This window comes from Anolis carolinensis, unplaced genomic scaffold (genome assembly GCF_035594765.1).
Source record: "Anolis carolinensis isolate JA03-04 unplaced genomic scaffold, rAnoCar3.1.pri scaffold_9, whole genome shotgun sequence".
Classification (NCBI taxonomy): domain Eukaryota; kingdom Metazoa; phylum Chordata; class Lepidosauria; order Squamata; family Dactyloidae; genus Anolis; species Anolis carolinensis.
In genome coordinates, this window is record NW_026943820.1 from 13,016,844 (window position 1) to 13,038,093 (window position 21,250).

Consider the following 21,250-nt stretch of genomic DNA (forward strand, 5'->3'; position numbering starts at 1 on the left):
TTGGAGCCGGCTGAAAGCTGGGACGCCTTAGTAGCTAAGGTGCTGCGTTTAGACGCAAGGTTCGAGGCTCGTAAACACTCAAAAGCAATGTGTGCGCCACCCATGCATGTAACCAGGGCACCTGTGGTGATGGGGGAAGAGCCCATGGAGCTTGGGGTCTTTAAAAAGCTGTCTACAGAGGAAAAGAGCCGTAGGAGGCAGCTGGGCTTGTGTTTGTACTGTGGGAATGCTGGGCATTTTGCCAAAAATTGTAATGTGAAACCTTCCCAGCTTTCGGGAAAAGGCCAGCCCTAGTGCGACGTGAGTCCAACGCACTAGGGCTCCTCAAGCAGTCAACTGAGGGGAGGAAGCATGTTTTCGTACCCATTACATTATCTGTTGGGGGAAGGGAACTTGTTTCTACTTTGGCACTGCTGGACTCAGGGGCTACGGTCTCCTATGTAGATATTGAGTTTGCTAAGAAGCATGGCATTCCTAGAGTGCGCAAGGCATGCGACGTGTGGGTGGAAGGAGCAGATGGGAGACTGCTGGAGACTGGGGTGGTTAACCATGAAACCTCAGCAGTAACGTGGGAGGTGCAGGGAGTAACGGGAACGTTTGTGTGGGATATTACGAGCTTGCCTAGATATGACGTGATCCTGGGGATGGATTGGCTAGCTGTAGTAAACCCACAAGTAGATTGGGCAACACGTAAAGTGATCTTAAAGAGGCAGGATTGTTGCACTCTAAATGTTACTCATTCTGATATGGAGGGAGTGCCTGCTGAGTATGGGGAGTTCTCTGATGTATTTTGTAAAAGAGAAGCGGACAAATTACCACCGCACAGGCCATATGATTGCGCCATCAAGTTGGCAGAAGGTGCGAAACTGCCAGCAGGGAGGCTGTATGCCTTGACTGTACCGGAAAGGCAAGCTTTGCGGGAGTTTCTAGATGAAAATTTAGCCAAGGGGTTTATTCGCCCATCTAGTTCTCCAACTGCGGCACCAGTATTCTTTGTAGCCAAAAAGACTGGGGAACTTAGGCTGGTCTGTGACTATCGGATCCTAAACAAATACACCATTCGGGATAGGTACCCGCTCCCTTTAATCTCGGAACTGTTATCAAGGGTGCAAGGGGCTAAGGTCTTTACCAAGCTTGACCTGCGGGGGGCCTATAACTTAATCCGTATACGGGAAGGGGATGAATGGAAGACGGCATTTAACACGTGTTTCGGATGCCACGAGTTCCGAGTCATGCCTTTTGGGCTTTGTAATGCTCCTGCGGTATTCCAGAGGTTCATGAACGATGTGTTCAGGGACCTAATTGACCAATTTTTAGTGATTTATTTGGATGATATCTTGATTTTTTCTAAGGACGAGAAAGAACATCGTCAACATGTCAAGCAGGTTCTGCACCGACTGCGGGCTAATGGGCTTTTCGCCAAGGCTTCTAAGTGCGTCTTTCATGTGCCTGAAGTGGAGTTCCTAGGTCATGTAGTGTCAGGTAGGGAACTTAAAATGGACCCACATAAGGTTGACGCCGTCAACTCATGGCAGGAGCTGAAGACTAAGAAGGATGTACAAAGGTTCTTGGGTTTCGCTAATTACTACCGGGAGTTTATTCCGAATTTTGCAAAGCTCACGGTACCTTTGACGCAGCTTCTGCGCAAGAAACAGCCATTTGTGTGGGGGCGGGAAGCTCACGAGGCGTTTCTACAATTAAAGTCTAGTTTTCAATCGGACAACATACTAACCCATCCTGATGTTGACAGACCGTTCGTGGTAGAAGCGGACGCTTCTAGCTACGCGTTGGGGGCTGTATTGTCTCAGAAGGATTCCTCAGGGACCTTGCGTCCCTGTGGATTTTACTCGCGGCAACTAACACCCTTCGAGCAGAACTATACCATATGGGAGAAGGAGTTGTTGGCGATTAAGGTGGCGTTTGAGGTGTGGCGGCACTGGCTTGAAGGGGCACGGCACCAGATCGTGGTCAGATCTGATCACAAGAACTTAGAGCACTTGCAAACAGCAAAGAAGTTAAACCAACGTCAAATCCGCTGGGCTTTGTTTTTCTCCAGGTTTAACTTCAAGGTGCAGTTCGTGGAGGGGAAGGCAAACTTGCGGGCCGATGCTTTATCCCGCAAGCCGGAATTTAAGACCAATGAGCAGGTAGTATGTCAGACCATCTTGCCTACTGCCTCTCTGTGTGTTGTAGATAATGAGCTTGGGTTACATGACCAGATCCTTGAGGCTCAGAAGGATGATGTGTGGACTCAGGAGCAACTGATGCTGCTCTCTGCAGGTAACCGTACCATACTGCCACATCTCCAGGATCAAGACGGGGTATTGGTGCGTAGGGGGCAGGTTTACGTACCAGTGGGGACCCTCAGGTTGGAGGTGATTAGAGCCCACCATGACGAACCCATGGCTGGGCACTTTGGCAGGTTCAAGACCGTACAGCTTATCACCAGGAGCTACTGGTGGCCAAAGATGCGGCAAGACATTCTGCGCTTTTGTGACAGCTGCGCCGTTTGTCAGCAGAGTAAGACGCCTGTTGGGCGCCCTAGAGGGTTGTTATCGTCTTTACCTGTTCCGGAGAGGCCATGGCAAATCATTTCCATGGATTTTATTTCAGATTTGCCTAAGTCTGGGGGTTATACTTGTATTTGGGTGGTGGTGGATTTATTTAGTAAACTGGCTCATTTTATTCCTTGTTCAACCATTCCGGCGGCCCCTACGTTGGCTTTACTATTTACAAAGCACATCTATCGTTTGCACGGAGCACCCGAGGTGATTATTTCAGATAGGGCTCCGCAATTTGTGTCACGCTTTTGGAAACACTTCCATGAGTGTTTGGGGACTAAGTTAAACGTGTCTTCAGCTTTCCATCCGCAAACGGATGGACAGTCGGAACGGGTTAATGGGCTCTTAGAGCAGTATCTGCGTTGTTTTTGTTTAGATCAACCCACGGCTTGGGTAAAGTGGTTACCGGTGGCGGAATTTGCTTACAACAATGCGGTGCACACGTCTAGTCAGCATACGCCATTTGAGCTAACTTATGGTTTTCACCCACGGGGAGGTGTGGCGCCGTCGACCAATGTGGTCTCTTCGGACCCTGTGTACCGCTCTTCGGAAATGGCTGCATTGCATGATGTTGCCCGTCGCTTACTGTTGGAAGCTAAGGCAACGCAGAAGACTCAGGCTGACCGCCACAGGCAGGCAGGGGAGGAGTTGGAAGAAGGGGATTTGGTGTGGTTATCTTCCAAACATATTAAACAGGCTGGGGGAAAGTTTGCGCCTCGGTATTTGGGTCCCTTTCCTATCGTTAAAAAGATTTCTTCTGTTGCGTTTCGTTTGCGTTTACCGTCTAGTTTAAAGGTCCATCCAGTCTTTCATCGTTCGCTGTTGAAACTTGATACCTCTAGTCGTCGTGGTGCTATAGCGGAGGGTATCACTGCCACTTCTCCGCCATCGGGGGAGGAGGCCTTTGTGAGAGGGGATAGTGTTATGATTGAGCCTCATGGCTCTGTTACTGACAGACGTGGGCGTAAGACTCCTCGAGAGTCAGATACTCTCGAGGAGCGAGAGAGAAAAAGACTGCGAGACATATTTGCAGCACCATCTGACGAGGAGTCTTTCGAAGGGTTTACGGAGAGAATGGAGGAGGGGCTGGTTAGCTCGGAGGAGGATGAGATGGATTGGACTCGGGTAAGGGAGGAAGTGGGTGCCACTGGCCATGATGGGACAGAAGATGAATGGGGACCTTCAGGATTAGACCCATGGCTTAGCTGGAGGGATGGGACGGGATCCACAGCTGGAGATGCTGTTGGGCGTAGTCAGAGGTGTTCCAGCTCTGACGAGGAAAGTGATGAGGAAACGCCCGGGTTAAGGAGGACAGCTGACAGTGATGAAGATTTGTAACTGGCATAAAATGGGGCTTGGGAGCAATTGCAAATTGCGTTGGGCAAGGTAATCTGGGCAAACGCTTGGGATCCGTGTGTGTGTGGGACGCTTCCCTGAAGACTTGTGTGCTTTCCTGTGCTGTGACGTAAGTTGATTGGAATCCAGGGTCAGACGGCGGGAGGGATTGTGTGGGCATTTGTTTGTGCAAACCTGTGCTTACTCTTATTAGCTTGACCTTCCGTCGTCTTCTTGACGGACGCCATCTCCTGCTTTGAGAACTCGGACTGAACTGACCACGGCTTGTCTTCCCCCCTTCTTGGATTTGGAAAAACTACAAACGTCTGCTTCTGGCTTTGATCTACGGAACGGAACTGGTCTACTCAACTGCTACAATCCTTGGCTGATTTACTCGTGTTGGAGATCTTGTTTGCTGTGTGTGTGGGGGAGCGACGCAAGTTACTCTAAGCACAGTGTTGGCAGCAGAGAGGAATCTGCTGCCAATTAGTTGCATTCTTTGTATCTTTTGTTCCTTGGCTTTCGTTTCGTTTATACCCAGGCTGAAGCAAGCAGTTTGTTTTTACCCGGATTAAACTCCGGTTTAATCCGGTTTATCTTTTGAACATTTACTTTTGCCCCTTTTTGCTCCTAAAGGCAAAAACTGCCTGGCCCTTGTGTTTTACGGGCATTTTTGAGTTCTGTAATCTAATAAACTCTGTTACTTTGAATCTTGTGGCGTTCTGTCCTTGACAGGATAAGTGAGACTCTACTGTAATTACTACATAGCATTACTGCGCATGGAACTACTTTTTCTGCCAAATTTGTTGTATAATATGATGTTTTGTATAACAATGACCTAATTTGATGTTTAATCGGCTTTTCCTGAATTTCTTATTATTATCCAACATATTCACTTATCCTGCCAGCCTGTTTATGTTGGATAAGTGAGACTACTGTATATTGAAAATCTTATATTATCTGCTTAGAACTGGATTATATGAGGACCCTTCTTCACAGCTGTATATAATGCACACTGAAGTGGATTATATGGCAGTGTGGAGTCAAGATAATCCAGTGCAAAGCAGATAATATAAGATTATAAATGGGTTATATAGCTGTGTGGAAGGGCCTTGAGTCTACACTGCCATATAATCCAGTGCAAATTAGATAGCCTAAGTCTGCCTGTCCCCTAACTGAACCCTGGCTGTCCCTTGGCTTGCTAGGAGTTGGTTGCTAGGAGACGAAGTGGGCAGAGATTAGCCCTCTAAACTGGCAGCAATTGGATAAAAACAATTATTGCTCTCCCTCTAATTAGGACTTTGTTTTTCTTTTCTTTTTGTTGTATCAACCTGGAGGCATGGATGATGGGTTGTGTTGTCAAATTTCAAAGTTGCGGGGCCTGTACTTTTGTTGTTTTGTGAGTCGCCGTGATGCCATCACTCATTTATATATATAGATTATGGTCACTGGGGACAACAAAGGCTCCTCAGCTTGGACATAGAGAAGAGCACCTCTTCCAGAGCCAGAGATGAGCACCGCCTCCAGAGTTAGAAATAAAAGGAGAAGCCTTTGCCTTTGTCAATGGTATGTATGTGTGTACTTGTCATTGTAACAAGGCATTTAATGTTTCCCTGTGTTTGTTTATATACTGTAATCGGCTCCATATCCCCTTGGGGAGAAGGGTGGAATATAAATAAGTATAATAATAATAATTATTATTATTATGGTCACTGGGGACAACAAAGGCTCCTCAGCTTGGACATAGAGAAGAGCACCTCTTCCAGAGCCAGAGATGAGCACCGCCTCCAAAGTTGGAAATGAAAGGAGAAGTCTTTGCCTTTGTCTGTGTATGTGAGTCTCATTGTAACAAAGCATTGAATGTTTGCCTGTATTTGTTTATATACTGTAATCTGCTCTGAATCCCCTTGGAGAGAAGGGCGGAATATAAATAAAAAGTATTATTATTATTATTATTATTATTATTATTATTATTATTTTGGATGTCACCGAGAAAGAACGGTAATGTATGAGTGTCGTTGGATGGAGATATATAGTGAAGAGGGGGAAAGCAAAGACGAAAACAAACTCCGAAAACTTACTCGCCCATGTATCCCTTGGACGTGGAATGGAAGGAGGCAAGTTCCACATTGTTGCAGTAATCGGGCCCCATTTCGTAAAGAATCTTTTTGAAGGAGTGGAACTGACAGCTCTCCGAGTAAACATTGTCTTGGTAAACCTGTAGCACCGGGGGAAAAAACCCAAGGCTTGCTTATTACTTAGGAACAATGCACAGCAAGGTTTTACATGAACTAAAAGATGAAAGGAAAATACACAGCCCTGATCAGGGATGCCTTTCTCACCTCGTCGGCCAGAAGGAACAATTTCTCCTCCCAAGCAAAGTGTATTACCTCTTCAATGCATTTTCTGCTCTGAACCTGACCTACATTTGAAGATCAGGGGAGAAGAGAAAAATAACTTTAGCTCATTAAAATTATAATTCCCAGGAGCAAGAAAATTGGGGAAGAAAGAAGTCTTTTTGCAACACAAAAGTAGACAAAGAATGACTACAGCTGCCCATTATTTCATCCAAAAATAGATATGCGAAACCTGACAAGATAAAAGATATGTAGTCGGCATCTACAACTCAACCCTCCATGTCTTGAATATGAATATATATATATATATATATATATATATATATATATATATATATAATTCCAAAAAGCAAATGTTGATTTTGCCATTTCATATAAGGGACACTATTTTACTACACCATTGTATATAATGGAACCCGAGGATCCATGGATTTCGGTTTCTATAGGGAATGTTTATACCAAGGTCTTACTCTATTGAAACCAAAGAGACGGATTCCCATTGATTTCTTTTTCAAAATGTAGATATAACAATAAAGGCCATTGAATTAAAAAAACTTGACCACAATTTTATCAAGAATAATGTGATAAATAATATTTTAGTGGTAATTTGTTTTTTAAATAGATAGTTATAATTCATCAAAGTCAAAGCAAGAACACTCTGAGTCAAACTAAATAGAAAAACAATATTAACATTTCTGTAAAATTTAGCAGTTTGAAGTCACCTATATACTTGATATATATGCAGTCCTCTTTAGGAATATTCTAGATCCTCCAGGTGATTCTAGGTTGACTATAGAGTCAACCTAGAAGACCTAGCAAATTCCTAGAGTGAACATCTAGGAACTTTCCAGGTTCTTCAAGGTGACTTCAGTGGAAGTCATTCATTTCAATAGAGTTCACTATTACACTATGCAACAATTTTTTTTAATGTTCTGTTTCTCATTTGAAAGTGTTATTTTCTGTTTAATTGTGTAGTCCTTACTTTGAAAGTAGTTGTTATATTCCCCAAACTTTGTTTTGGTGGCTGTCAAAACTATATTGAATTGGTTGAGACTCAATGAGATATTCATTGAAAAACTAGAGCAAAATGTGCTATAGTAGGATGTCCTTCCCACAAAAACAGTTTTTGCAGTTTAATAAACTTTTTTCCATGTTTTTGTGATAGAACCAATTAGGAAATGACTTTTATAGCCCAGAAACAAAAATCATGTTACATAGTGTTATCCATGGTTTCCTCTTTCAATGGTAAGTTCAGGAACATTACTGTAAACTGCTTTGAGTCTCTTTAGTAGAGAGAGAACATGGGGCACAGTATATATAAGCATAGTAAAATAATAATGATGATAATAATAATAATAATAATACTTTATTTATATCTTGCCACCATCTTCTAGAGGGACTCAGGGCGGCTCAGAAAACACTCAAAGTATGAAATACAAAATACAACAAGTGCAAGACAAAACATAAGCAATACACAGTCAACACAACATCATAGATTCACAGTACCCCCTGGTAAAAACAATAAACTACAGCAATTGCTGTAGATAAAACAGCAGTATTTGACCTCAGAATTGTAAAGTGCTAAAAAAAAGTCTAAAGTTCCTCATATATTTTATAAGAGAGTCTAAACATGATCAAAGGCTTGTCGGAAAAGATAAACATAATAATAAACATAATGGTGGTGACGATGGTATAGAATATGAGGACCATACTGTTCTAGATGTTTACCAGCAATACAACATACTGGATCCTGAGTTTCAAAGTTTCAAAGAGAAGTGGAAATGACAAAGGAGTGATGAAATAGGATTTCTGCCAACCTGTGGGATTTCCTGGGTTAATGATGCAAAGAACTTTGGGATTGCAATACGCTTTGGCTTCATTCAAGGATCGGCGCAGCTCATCCACGTCAAGGGCCCAACAGTTCTCTTCATCCAGGTAATAGTTCACCTGGATGGCATCCAGTTCGGAAATAGCAGCAGAATACAAGGGATATTGTGGGATCGGGATCATCACTCCCGTCCGGGATCTCCCTCCTCCGGAAACCAGGATCTTTAGAATAGTCTGTAGTCGAGTAGAAAGGAGAGAGAAAGAAAGGGCAATGTGTTATCCAACAAAGCTTTGGTTCTGGTCGTATAAATTATATTATTAAGTGCCTACTGAGTGCCGTAGCCAGCATAGATTTATGTAATCCTCTTTTATAATTAAGATAGTAGCCATCACTGGTGCTTTCTTGTGCACCCAGTGAAGACGTAGCGTCCTTTGTCTGTCAGAAAGATTTCATTCTGCTGGACTGTTTGATCCCCCAAAGATTCAGGGTTCTGACAGCTCAGAACTATCTGCCACATCATGCAGAATATTGGCTGAGATCCCAGATCAGGAGACAGATGACAAAAGAGTTTCAGGTGCTGCAGGCTATGTTTCAGAGGAAGGTACTGGCAAAACCACCTCCGAGTACACTACCTCCGAGTACACTACGTAACATGATTTTTGTTTCTGGGTTACAAGTGTCATTTTCTAATTAGTTCTATCATAAAAAACATGGGGAAAAATGGGACACCCTGCAGCACATTTTATAGTTTTTCAATTCATATCTTATCAAGTCTCCACTAATTAAACCTAGTTTGGGGCAGCCACAAAAATGAAGTTTCTGGAGTATAACAACTGTCAAAGTAAGTACCACACAATTAAACAGGAAATAACACTTTCAAACCAGGAACAGATCATTTTTCAAATTTAGTTACATAGTGGTACTTCTTACCTAAGAAAACCCATTGACATTTATGGATATAATTTGTGATAATGTAAAAATGTAATAATTTGTGATAATAAATGTATAATTTGTGATAATAAATGCCAAGCCCACTGAAGTCAGGAGGGAAAACTGTGTTGTCTTTCACATGCTGTTGGATTACAAATCCCAGCAGCCCTAGCCAACATAACTACTTGTGAAAGAAGTTGAAGTTGTGCAATATCAGGAGGACCCCATGAGTCAAATTCCTGAGGCCATAAATAAGACCAGAATGTCTTTATTGCTTTTTATTTATCTCCTTTCCTTTTTTAAGGGCTACAAATTGCTAACGCAGATTCATGAGAAGCAAGCATTTTTGTAGGCTGTTCACTTCTATGGATTTGTAAAATTTGCCCTAGAATCAGGGCAGTGTCGCTATGGATTGAAATGGGTATAGATAGGGTCTGCGAATTTGAGTCTTTTCCAACTAATTCTGGTCTTTGAGGTGGACCTATCATGATGTTTTCTTGGCAAGACATGTGATCCAATAGGTTTCATGGATGCATGCAAATTCAAACTCTAATCAATACTACACCACATTGGATTAAACATACAAATATACCCCACAGCATCTCTATTATCCATGTCTGCCAAACCAGTGTCAGTATCCACTGCAACCAGACATTGGCTTAAATTGGTTTTCATTGTGACTATTCCAAAATACTGGCCCACATCTGAGCTCCGGCTGCAGATGACGGTGATGCGATTCATTGCTGGCTTTTATTGTTAAAGAAAGCTAATGAATTGATTTCGTTTTCATCAGAAAGAAAGGAACAACTGCAGCTACTTATGCCAACTGTGTGTGTTTTCTGACAATGTCTTTTGCTTAAACAACAACTGCCAACTGGAAGACGGAGGGAACACTGGATAAATCAATAAAGCTGCAGATATAAGGTCATTGCACTACCGAACCGTGCCAGCGGATGGCATTTTAATTAAGGGTTTTGCAAATGCATCAAAACAATTAAAGTAAAAGGACTACTAGATTGAAATGAGAAGGGAGCCTAAGGACACCAAGACAAATGTTGGTAGGTTGAGATTGAAGCCCAAAAGCAGAGGCAAATTTACCACTGTTGCAAGTATTGTAGAGGTGGGAAATCATGCATCCTGCCAGATGGATTGGACTACAACTCCCAGCATCCTATGGCAGCTAGGGCTCCTGGCACTTGCAGTCTAACATTTGCTGGGTGGTCTGAAGTCTCAACCTTGACCCATTGAGTTACTCAACATGAAAGAGAAGTGACATTAATTAGTGGGTTATAGATCAGGTTCAACTGTGGCTTACACAATAACAGGGTTTTTTTTCTTCTTTCTCGTATCCTGAACAGAACCTGATTTTCCCCATTGCTTGGTTCTAAACTTGCAGATCAAACTGGCCAAAGGTCGCCTTGGGCAAGTCATGTCCTTTCATCTTCAACAACAGCTTCTCAACAAACCTTGCCAAAAAAACTACAACCCTAACAGTGTATAACTTGCCCAGTAGATATTGAGGGTCTGGACCTTGTTCTCCAGAGTCATAAGCATGCCTCCCACCAATATCCTTTCTGGGCTGTTCAGTGCTGGATGGCCACCATCTCAATTCCATTTAATGTCTTGATGTTGCATTGTTTCAGAACAATGCCACTTTAATTGCCCAAAACATCCATGACTTTTGGGAGAGTTATGGGAAATTAAAAAGTGGTCCACCTGAAATTTAGAAGGCTATAGGAAAGTCTGGTGGATTATGAAAGTTTTCCATAACCTGAAGGCACAACCCCAAGGATCTCTTCTCCTACAGCCTTATTTGATGTGGCGCCTATCAGATATTTTGGACTTCTACTTTCATCAGCCTCAGCTATGGCAACCAATAGTCACAATGCTGACAGCTGCAATCGGAGCCTCTGGAGGAGACCATCTTTGGTAAAACAAGGATCCTGAACATTAAAACCTACAGCAATGCCATCGCTGGCTCCGGTTGTCAAGTAGATGTTCTCTGGATCAGCCGGGACTCCTCCATCTCGCCGCTCGATGTACGCCGCCACGTCTTCGCGGATACAGTTCACTCCTTGGCTGGCACTATAAGAACCTGGGAGAGAAAATAGAAATAATAATAATAATAATGTAATAATAATAATAATAATATGATAATTTTATTTTTGTACCCCGCCTCCATCTCCCCAAAGGGACTCAATAGAGCAAAATAAAATACATACTTAAAACACTTCATCAGAAAATAAAAATACATAAAAATAAAAACACAGTTATACACAATAACATAGTAAAAATAAAGTAGTGGCAATAGTATAAGGTAAAGGTTTTCCGCTGACATTAAGTCCAGTCGTGTCTGACTCTGTGGGTTGGTGCTCATCTCCATTTCTAAGCCGAAGAGCCGGTGTTGTCCATAGACATCTCCAAGGTCATGTGGCCGGCATGACTGCATGGAGCGCCGTTACCTTCCCGCTGAAGCGGTACCTATTGATCTAGTCAGATTTGCATGTTTTCGAACTGGTAGGTTGGTAGAAGCTGGAGCTAACAGCGGGCACTCAACTTTTTTTTTCGTGTCAGGAGCAACTGGAGTTGCTTCTGGAGTGAGAGAATTGGCCGTCTGCAAGGACTTTGCCCAGGGGATGCCCGGATGTTTTGATGTTTTACCATCCTTGTCGGAGGCTTCTCTCATGTCGCCGCATTGAGCTGGAGCTGATAGAGGGAGCTCATCCGCGCTCTCCCCGGGTGGGATTCGAACCTGGCAGCCTTCAGGTCAGCAACCCAACCTTCAAGTCACAAGGCTTTTATCCCCTAGGCCACCGGAGACTCCGACAATAGTATAGATATAATTTAAAACCTAGAACAGGAGTTAACAAAAACGAACTGGGCCAAAGTGCGAGGAGTGTATATTGTAAGCTCAGAGGATGAGGTAGATGAATAAAGTGCTGCATTTAGTAGGAGACTTGGGATGGGGTAAACGCTGAAATTATTTCCAACTGATGGAGTAGAATAAAATGCATCAGATATAGTGATAGTCACTGGAACGGGACCTGTCATGGGGATTAATATTCATTCTCCAATGCCACTACAATCAAGGTAACACAAGGTATTTCACTATTTGGAGTAAGACAGTGATGATAATTTGGAGTACAGTGTTGACACCTGCCCATATGCAGAAGCCGAGCATATTGAGCATTACATTCAATGTTGGCCATACAATGAAGCAATACGACCCTTCTTCCTATAATTCCAAAAATGTGGCTTCAATAAAAACTTGGAAAGGTCAATGAAAAGCCTCATTAGTTTCACTTCACCAAATCAAATAATTTCCGTGCTTATTCTGCCACAACAACATGCTAAATATTTTTTTTCCTGTAGGATTACATGGATTATAAATGTTCTTGCAAAGTAAATAAAACCACGCAATTCATACTTCTGCTTAAGTCACCGTTCCGGTACCACTCACCAGGGCTCCAAACACAGATATCTGACTGCTTTGCTCTCTGTGACACTCCTCCGTGGTTCAAGTTGAACCAGTTGGTACATGTTATCATAATCATAGCCACAATTTTAACCTTTAGCAGGACATTATGCTCCGGGGTGAGCGGGAAGATGGAAAATACTGTCACAAGCAGAAAGATGAGCAGCTAAATTTGCATTGTAAAATCAACCAGGCTTAGATGATTTTCCTGGGAGTCAAGTCCAGATATAGTTGGGCTTCATCTCCCATCATTCATACCCATCACTGCTAACTGGAAGAGATGATGGAAACAGCAGTCCAACAGGCAACATCCTTAACCTTCAAGTGAGAAACAAGTGCATTGTAGCTTTTGACTCAGAAAAGAGTAGAACAAAATAGCGAGTAAATCAATGCAGTGATTTTTTTACAGCCTCCTGGACTTTTACAAGTCCAGCCAAATGTCAAAGGAGCTTTAATGCCCAAAAAACAGAGAGTTGGGAGGAAGCCATTCTCTTTCCTTAATTACATCTTTGGAACTGTCACATTACTTTCTTCCTAGGCAGGGAGAGAGAGTTAACCAAGGCTGTCAGATTCTGCCGTTCCTGGCAAAGCCCTGCAGCAAAGGCACTATGTATAGAACAAGAAAGTTGAAATGTTTCTCCATCGAGGTGCAGCGGGAAGGATTCTGGTCCTGGGTTGAGTTAGGTAAGCATTTGATGCACACATACATAACTCGGATTAACTGTGAGCTCAATGATAAGCCTGTCAAATGTAGGACTGGGGTTGAAGACAGCCAAATTGCAACATGCAGACAAGCATCAGAGTATGGTCAAGATGGAGAAGGGTTATTACTGAGTAACAAACAAGAGGTGAGGCTATAGCAGCTTGCTTTTGCTGATGTTTATTAGGGAAGGTTAAGATTCAAATGCCGAGTTGAGTGCAACCTACTTTTTCACTTTGCAGAACATGAATTAAGGAGAAAGTGGGAGGATGAAGAAGAAACTGGGGCATTTAAAAAATAACCCCAAAAGTGGGATGGTAACGGATTAGTCAGGAATCTCCTTGCAAAACCAAGATGGTACATACATTTTTCTTTAGAAAAATTAAACTAAGGAAATCTAAATATTCTCTTGGTTTTTGTTTCGAAGGCTTTCATGGCCAGAATCACTGGGTTGCTGTGAGTTTTCCGGGCTGTATGGCCATGTTTCAGAAGCATTTTCTCCTGACTTTTCACCCACATCTATGGCAGGCATCCTCAGAGGTTGTGAGGTCTGTTGGAAACTAGTCAAGTGGGGTTTACATATTTGCGGAATGTCCGGGGGGAGGAAAGAACTTTTGCCTGCCTGAGGCAAGTGTGAATGTTGCAACTGGCCACCTCAATTAGCATTGAATGGCCTTTCACCTTCAAAGCCTGGCTGCTTCCCGCAACCAATTCTCTTGGTTGTCCACATGCAGAAATAAGGCTATATGCATGCTTGTTAGTATACCATCCTCCAAAATTCAAGTCATCTCACCAGCAAATATTATAAATTGATATTAGAAGGGTACCTAAGCTGTTTCCGCCGCACCCCTGCAATATCCGCCTGGCCCTCTTCTTAGAGTCTTCTGGGAAACTTGGGCTGTCCAAGAGGTTTGGATAAGTACAAAGTGCAACCACCTATGTTGCCCAGGGAAGAAACAAAACAAGAATGGGTTATGGTTACGTATACATATAATTTAATATGTAATAACGCTGAACTTAACCTGAGCTTCCAACAGGTTCCTCTTTTCCTCTTTCAACCAACATTTGAATGGTAATGTTTAACTTCTTCATATAAAGAGTCTCACCAGCTGCTATTTCTAGAGAGCAAGACACATATATATCATCCTAGCCACTTGGCTAGACTTATTTTTCGGGTTTATCTTTGCTCTCCCTGGGTTTGGTTCCCCATTAGGTAAAAGTTTCAGTGAGTTATGCGCTCTCAGCCCCAGAAAACCCTGTGGCAGGTTTGTCTTAGGGTCACCATATTTCGGAAATTAGCCAAAGGCACATAGCAACACTATTGTAGCTGCTTGAAGTCAGGATTGTAATGTTACCGTAACCTTTAAGCCGCAGAAACAGTGCATTTTATTCTATTTCTGTGTCAGCAGGACTTACCTTGTTCTGGCAGTACCTGTTGATCACCTGGATCAAGTATGGATATGACTCCCAGCATTTCCTACCATTATTATCTAGAACTTTGGTAAGTTGTCCCTCAACATCTATAAGTCTGCATTTACCAACCCCATATTACCAGGTAAATGCAACACATGAGAAGTTACATGGGTTCAAGAACCATCTCACCTGGCGAAGGAATGTGATGGGCTGCTGTCCCATTGCGTGCGCGTCCCCAATATTGGCCTTGATGACCTCTGTGAAAGGCTTTTTGATTCCCTAGGAAGAAGAAGCATAACAATAGTAAACTGAAGCTTATAGACAGAGAGGTCAAATAATTTACTTATTTTACAGTATTTACATTCTGCCCTTTTTACCCCGAAGGACGGATCATAATGTACATATACATGGCAAACATTCAATGCCATTAGACATATGACATACAGACAGAGAAACAGAGGCAATAACATTTTCCAGCTTCCGGCTTCCTGAGGGTATGCTTGATTCCGGCCACGGGGGAACTGCTGCTTCATCATCCACTGTGACACTGAGTCCTTGATGAAGTACTTCCTCATTCTTCCGCTGCTGGACATTTTAATGGAGACGTAAATTAGTTACATTAGCCTCCACCGCATAAAGCGGTACCTACATTTCCTACTTGACAGATGCTTAGGTCAACAACGAGCTAGGCTATTGAATGGTCGGGCACTCAATCTGACTCGGGCTCGTTTCGGACTCATGACCTCTTTCTTGCTCAGTAGCGATTTATTGCAGCTGGCTATTAACCAGCTGTGCCACAGCCCGGCCTATAATAAGACTATAAATAAGGCCATAACACTTTGCTATAAAGGATGTGTCATCATTTATAGTACTTTTGGGCATCCCATGGCCCATGGACTGTGTGTATGCACACTGTTTTTACTGCTGAACTGCTATGACAGCAGTGATAGCAGTAAAAAAGATCACTTCTTTTTAAAACTGAGATGCATGCAGTCTGTGTACCTTGTTTATAAGTAGGAATATACTGCTATTTGGACTTTATTCATAAAAAGGCCCCTTCGGAGCAAACCCCAATAGAAAAATCTAAACCACAGAATTCCTGAAATCGGAAGAGTTTGCAAAAAGGAGAAACAGGGAGCATTTCTCACGTTCATTGCTTTTGCTCTTAACCCAAACATTGTTTACCACTATCTGCCACAACATATGAATGTTACAACTTCTTTGGCGCCCGTAATCTTTTTGAGTTTCATTCTGTGCTCAACACAATGGAGATTTCCAGGAGACATAGATATTTAAAATATTACAAAACGCTCAGGAGGGAACAGCGTGCACCACTTTAATCTTTGCAATTTGGATCTTCTTGACCCATTCAAGGAGATATCCCTTTGATGAGTGCAGACATTACGAAGAGAACAAACATTTCACTGGTGCTGATTCGCAGTCTAGATATCTTTATATTAACAATAAGAATCAGCCTAGAAAATATTTTGCTAAGCAGGGATGCATCTTTCCCAGGGCGAAAGGACATTCATTATCCAAAGGCCAAGTTTTGTTCTTGATCTCCCACCAAGAGTTACAAAGGTTACAATTAAAAGAATGTTGATGCTGCATTTGCAAAGAAAAACACTGCGGAGTTACTGAATGGCAACTGATAGGAGGTTAAAGATCTCAGGCAATGCAGTGAAGTGAGACCCACTTCGTGTCCTAGTTAAAGTGCTGCTTAGAAACTGACTCTGAAAGTTAAATATTTGGAGATCTAATTTCTTCGACACAGGAGAACTCAAGAGCGATGGTCTCTGCCCTGACGCGATGAGCATTGGGATTAAAGAGTGCGACCCTTTATCCAAAGAAAGAAATCCCACTGAGTTCCCAGGAAAAGATGTGTAGGTTTGTAGTCTCCGACTCTGTTATCAAACAAGCTCACCGCAAACGCAACTGCGTGTCACACATCTGATATGTAATTCAGTCTGACAAGAGCTGTTATTTGAAAGGGGCTGATAGTCAGACCTAGATATTAACCTCAGATGGCACTAGATTGTTTGGATGCAACCCTAACCTTTCTAAAACTAGCTGATGTTACTGGAAGGCATTTCCTAACAAGATCCAACCTAAGGAAATAAGCTTGGGGGGCCACAATAATCGCGGTAATTTCACAAAAATGCAAGTGCAAATTATACCTTTCAGCTGAAGCAAACAGGCAGAGGAATCGAGGCTACTAATGGAGTTCTGCTAGGGCTTCACATTTAACATGTTATGTAATGCAAAAGAGATGTCATTGTGTATCATGGGTGGGAGGACAACAAGCTTGCGGGGTTTTCTTTCCTCTTGTCAAGAAGTTCAAAGTTTATCAGCCAGAATCTGCTGCTTCAAAAAAGCATTCGCTGACAATGGGAGAAATATGGGCCCAGAACTCAAAATCGCCAAGACTTCTTACTTGCAGGCCCAATTTGGCAGGGAAAGTCCTAATTAATGATAAATACACACAAATGTCTATACAATGTCGAAGAGATAAGCAAACACTATAAAGGTTCAAAACATAAAAAGAGATGTGACATGTAATGGCCACAGAAATAGTCAGGCCTCTCTGAGTATAGAGCTATCTTCTTTCTATGTGAAAAAGATAAGCAAATACTATAAAGGTTCAAAACATAAAATGCGCTATGTAATTTAGAGCATCATGTACAAACATTATAACCTGAGAGTTAACAACAACAACAACAACAATAATAATAATAATAATAATAATAATAATAAACATATATGTTTTGACTATAGTCCACATTTAAGCCTTGATAATTACAGTTTAAACATTACAGTCTGGAAGATACTACTGCAATTACAACAGTTGACTGTACTTATTATTGTTGTTGTTGTTAACTCTCAGGTTATAATGTTTGTACATGATGCTCTAAATTACATAGCGCATTTTATGTTTTGAACCTTTATAGTATTTGCTTATCTTTTTCACATAGAAAGAAGATAGCTCTATACTCAGAGAGGCCTGACTATTTCTATGGCCTTTACATGTCACATCTCTTTTCATGTTCTGAACCTTTATAGTGTTTGAAAGTCCTAATTAATCCTGTGTTGTTCCATGTGTCCAGTCCCTGTTTTCCTCCCATTTTCTGCCTTTATTGTCATCTCATTTCAATTGCTGCAAACTGGGCAAACACAGGTGCATTCAACCCAATTAGTGGTGGAAGAGAGAGGATCTTACACTTCCCTGTAGGATCAGGCAAAAGCAAACGGCTGCAATTTCTCCGAGTTTATGTGTTCGTCCTCATTAATACTTTTTGCCATTTTGACTACACTGTTATGTTGCTTGGCTGCATTTTCCAGTTTTCACCTCTGAAATGTTTATTTATTTACTACATTTATATCCCGCCCTTCTCACCCCAAAGGGGACTCAGAGTGGCTTACAAATAATATGTACATACAATAAGTTATATTATTAGCATAGTACAATATTAGCATATTACTATTCTGTACTATACAACTATACTGTAATATTATTAGCAATATTACATGTAATATATAATATATAATTAATATTATTTAATTGTGTTATTATTAGTATTATATTACATTACAACATTATTATTAATATTATATGGAAGGTATGGAAGTGTAACCTTCTCAGTGGTGGCCCCCCAGCTCTGGAACTCCCTCCCCAGGGAGATTAGGTTAGCACCCACCCTGTCCATCTTCCATAAAGAATTAAAAACGTGGATGTTCTGCTGTGCATTTGACTAGACAATCCCCTAAACAACCTGGCTCCAATCAGGACTTGAAATCTGTCCTTGCACTTTACTATTGTCCTCTACCCAAAGATTTTATTCCCCATCTTACATTGCTCACCCCTACTCATCGGACTTATGCACTTTATCCATTAGCCCTTTTTTCAAAAGTGCGTTGCGCCAGCCCGCCCATCCATGCCTTGAAATGGACTTTAATATAGCCTCATTGATGGTTGGTTCAAGATTGTTTTTATTCTATCACAACTGCTATGTTGTTATACTTGTTTTATGATACTGTATATGTATTTTAATGTGATTATATTCTATGATGTTGAGCGGGCTTGTCCCCATGTAAGCCGCTCCGAGTCCCCTTGGGGAGATGGAGGTGGGGTACAAAAATAAAGTTGTTATTATTCTCCTGTTCATAAATTAGGACTCTCAAACCCTTGTAATACATTTAGAGATGTGTTAATAGCTATCTCCTAAGCCACACCAGTATAGTGATTTCAGTGCTAGACTATGGATGCATCTACACAATAGAATTAATGCAGTTTGACACCACTTGAACTGCCACAGGTCAGTATTATGGAATCATGGAGTTGTAGTTTTGAAAGGTCTTTAGTCTTCCCTGCCAGAGAATGTTGGTGTCTCACCAAACCAAAAATCCTTGATTTCAATAGCATTTAGCTATAGAAGTTGATGTGGTGTCAAACTGCATTAATTGCACACCTAGATGTACCCGTGGTTCTGAAGACCAGAGTTTGAATACCGCTCCCAGCTTCGGAAGCCTATTGGGTGACTTTGGGCAAGTCACACACTCTCACCCTCCAAGAAAGACAAAAATAAATATATCTTGTGACAAAACCCTTAGGATCTCCATTCATAAAAAAATGACTTGGAGGCTACCTCTCCATCTGCTTTTGCCTGAAATTCTTTCCCAGAATATGGTGTTTTCTGACTATGAGTTTGCTATTTGAATGTGAAGCCCTGATCATATGCATCAAGGGGATTTGCCAAAAGCAAATATCCATTTTTATTTCGCTGGCATCGATCCAGAAAAGGGATCCTGGACCTTTGCTGCATCCTTGGCCCATTGTCACCAATGTCCTCAAAAGACTTTGCAAGAAAAAGAGGAAAATAAGGGCAAACTGTTTAAAAAATAAAATGTTTTGCAGGGTGAGGCATAAGCTGACCCAGGTCATACAGCTCTGGTGCAATGATTCAGCTCTTAAGTCTAGCCGGAGAACACTTCCAACTCATGTCGAGAGTGTTGTGTACAAATTGAAAAACAATCTCGTTTACAAAACACACACTCATCTCCTTTTGCTTAACATTGGCAAAGGCCCAAGAAGCTTTCTAGGTGGATGCTGCTTGACATACATCTCACCAGTCAAGTACAACCTAGAGAAAAATGCACAGGGGCATCTATGGAATTAATTGTAGCTATTGAATTTGGAATATTCATTATTTGACAACATAAGTGTCACAATTTCGAGTGGGAAAGTTGGTCAGAATTGAGCCAAATGGCATCCAAACGCTGTAGACTTGGAGTCCTTTGTTGGACTGGATAGCCCTGTGGAAGGGGTGGAGGTCTCTTCCAACTTTATGAATCTATGATTCCAATTAAAAATGTTAGAATTCTGTAGGGTGCAGCCACAGGGCCTATTTGTAATGAAAAGCCAAACTAGAAATGTCCATCAATGTCAAATTGCCTTTTGAGTGCTGCTCACTGCATATGCACCGGATGTACCTATATGGCAAGGGCAGTCCTGATTAATTTCCTGCCATCCCATTTTTTCCATACATTTTCCATGCCTCTATATCACTCTTATCTTCCATTTCCTTTTGCCGTCAGCTGGGCTCAGGTCCGGCAAAATGAGTTCAAAAGACAAAAATAGTTTGCGTTCAATTAATTCAGTACAGACAGAGGGGACAGATCAGATTATTGCTCTTCCCTGTAGTCTAAGGCAAAAGCAAAATGCTACAGCCTCTATTATTATTATTGTTGTTGTTACTGACATAAAGATACAGTATGACACAGCAAACGAGGTATATATGCTGAATTTCGTATCACAAAATCACAAGTTGAACACTTCCCAAGTGTTTAGGTCTGTGTGATGTATTTTTGGATGATGCGTGCAGATCCCAGTAAGGTGGCCTTTTGCAGGTTTGTTGTAACTGTTATTGTTTATTTTAATTGTATAGTTTTTACCTCGTTTTAATGTGTTTTATTCTGCTGGCTATGTTGTTTTATGATTGGAAACCGCCCTGACTCCCCTCAGGGTGATAGAGCGGTATATAAATAATTTTACTTACTTACTTACAGTTAACAGATTGTAATTTTGTCAATGTTTATTGTTTCCAAATGCTGGCTGAGATCTTTTGGCACGGCACCCAGTGTGCCGATTAACACCAGGACCACCTGTACTGGTTTATGCCAGAGCCATAATAATAATAATAATAATCATCATCATCATCATCATCATCATCATCCAGCATATCTATCTTGTTTGCTGTGTCATAATAAAATAATAATATGTATACCTTGTGTTATTTCTTCTACAGGAGGCTAAAAGCAGCTATCTTGTCTGATATTTCTCTCATTGATAATCAGACCCCTCAACCTCTGAGGATGTCTGCCACAGATGTGGGTGAATTTCAGGAGAGAATGCTTCTAGAACATGGCCATACAGCCCGGAAAACTCACAACCACCCAGTGATTCCGATCATGAAAGCCTTCGACAACTCATTAATAATGTTTGCCAACTTGATCACACTCCATGTGTGACCTCCTGCTGAAACTTCGCTTTCCACAAGCTGTTACTCTTCAGATACATTAGACTACTACTCCCATCATTCCAACGTCCATGTTGGATAAGGAAAATATCCAAAAAGAGATCCCAAAGGTAATCCC

General features: G+C 41.7%; 1 protein-coding gene across 1 annotated transcript in view; it reads right to left on the reverse strand.

Annotated features, from left to right (window-relative positions):
* The window catches only part of gpt2 (glutamic--pyruvic transaminase 2), a 41,837-nt gene that overhangs the window by 13,122 nt on the left and 7,465 nt on the right, over positions 1–21,250 (reverse strand). The window contains exons 2-7 of the mRNA XM_003222929.4: positions 14,789–14,878; positions 14,014–14,122; positions 10,973–11,106; positions 8,071–8,314; positions 6,239–6,318; positions 5,978–6,114 (exon numbers count right to left, since the gene is read on the reverse strand). Coding sequence (XP_003222977.1) covers positions 5,978–6,114; positions 6,239–6,318; positions 8,071–8,314; positions 10,973–11,106; positions 14,014–14,122; positions 14,789–14,878 — 794 coding nt within the window. The remainder of the gene's footprint in view (positions 1–5,977; positions 6,115–6,238; positions 6,319–8,070; positions 8,315–10,972; positions 11,107–14,013; positions 14,123–14,788; positions 14,879–21,250) is intronic.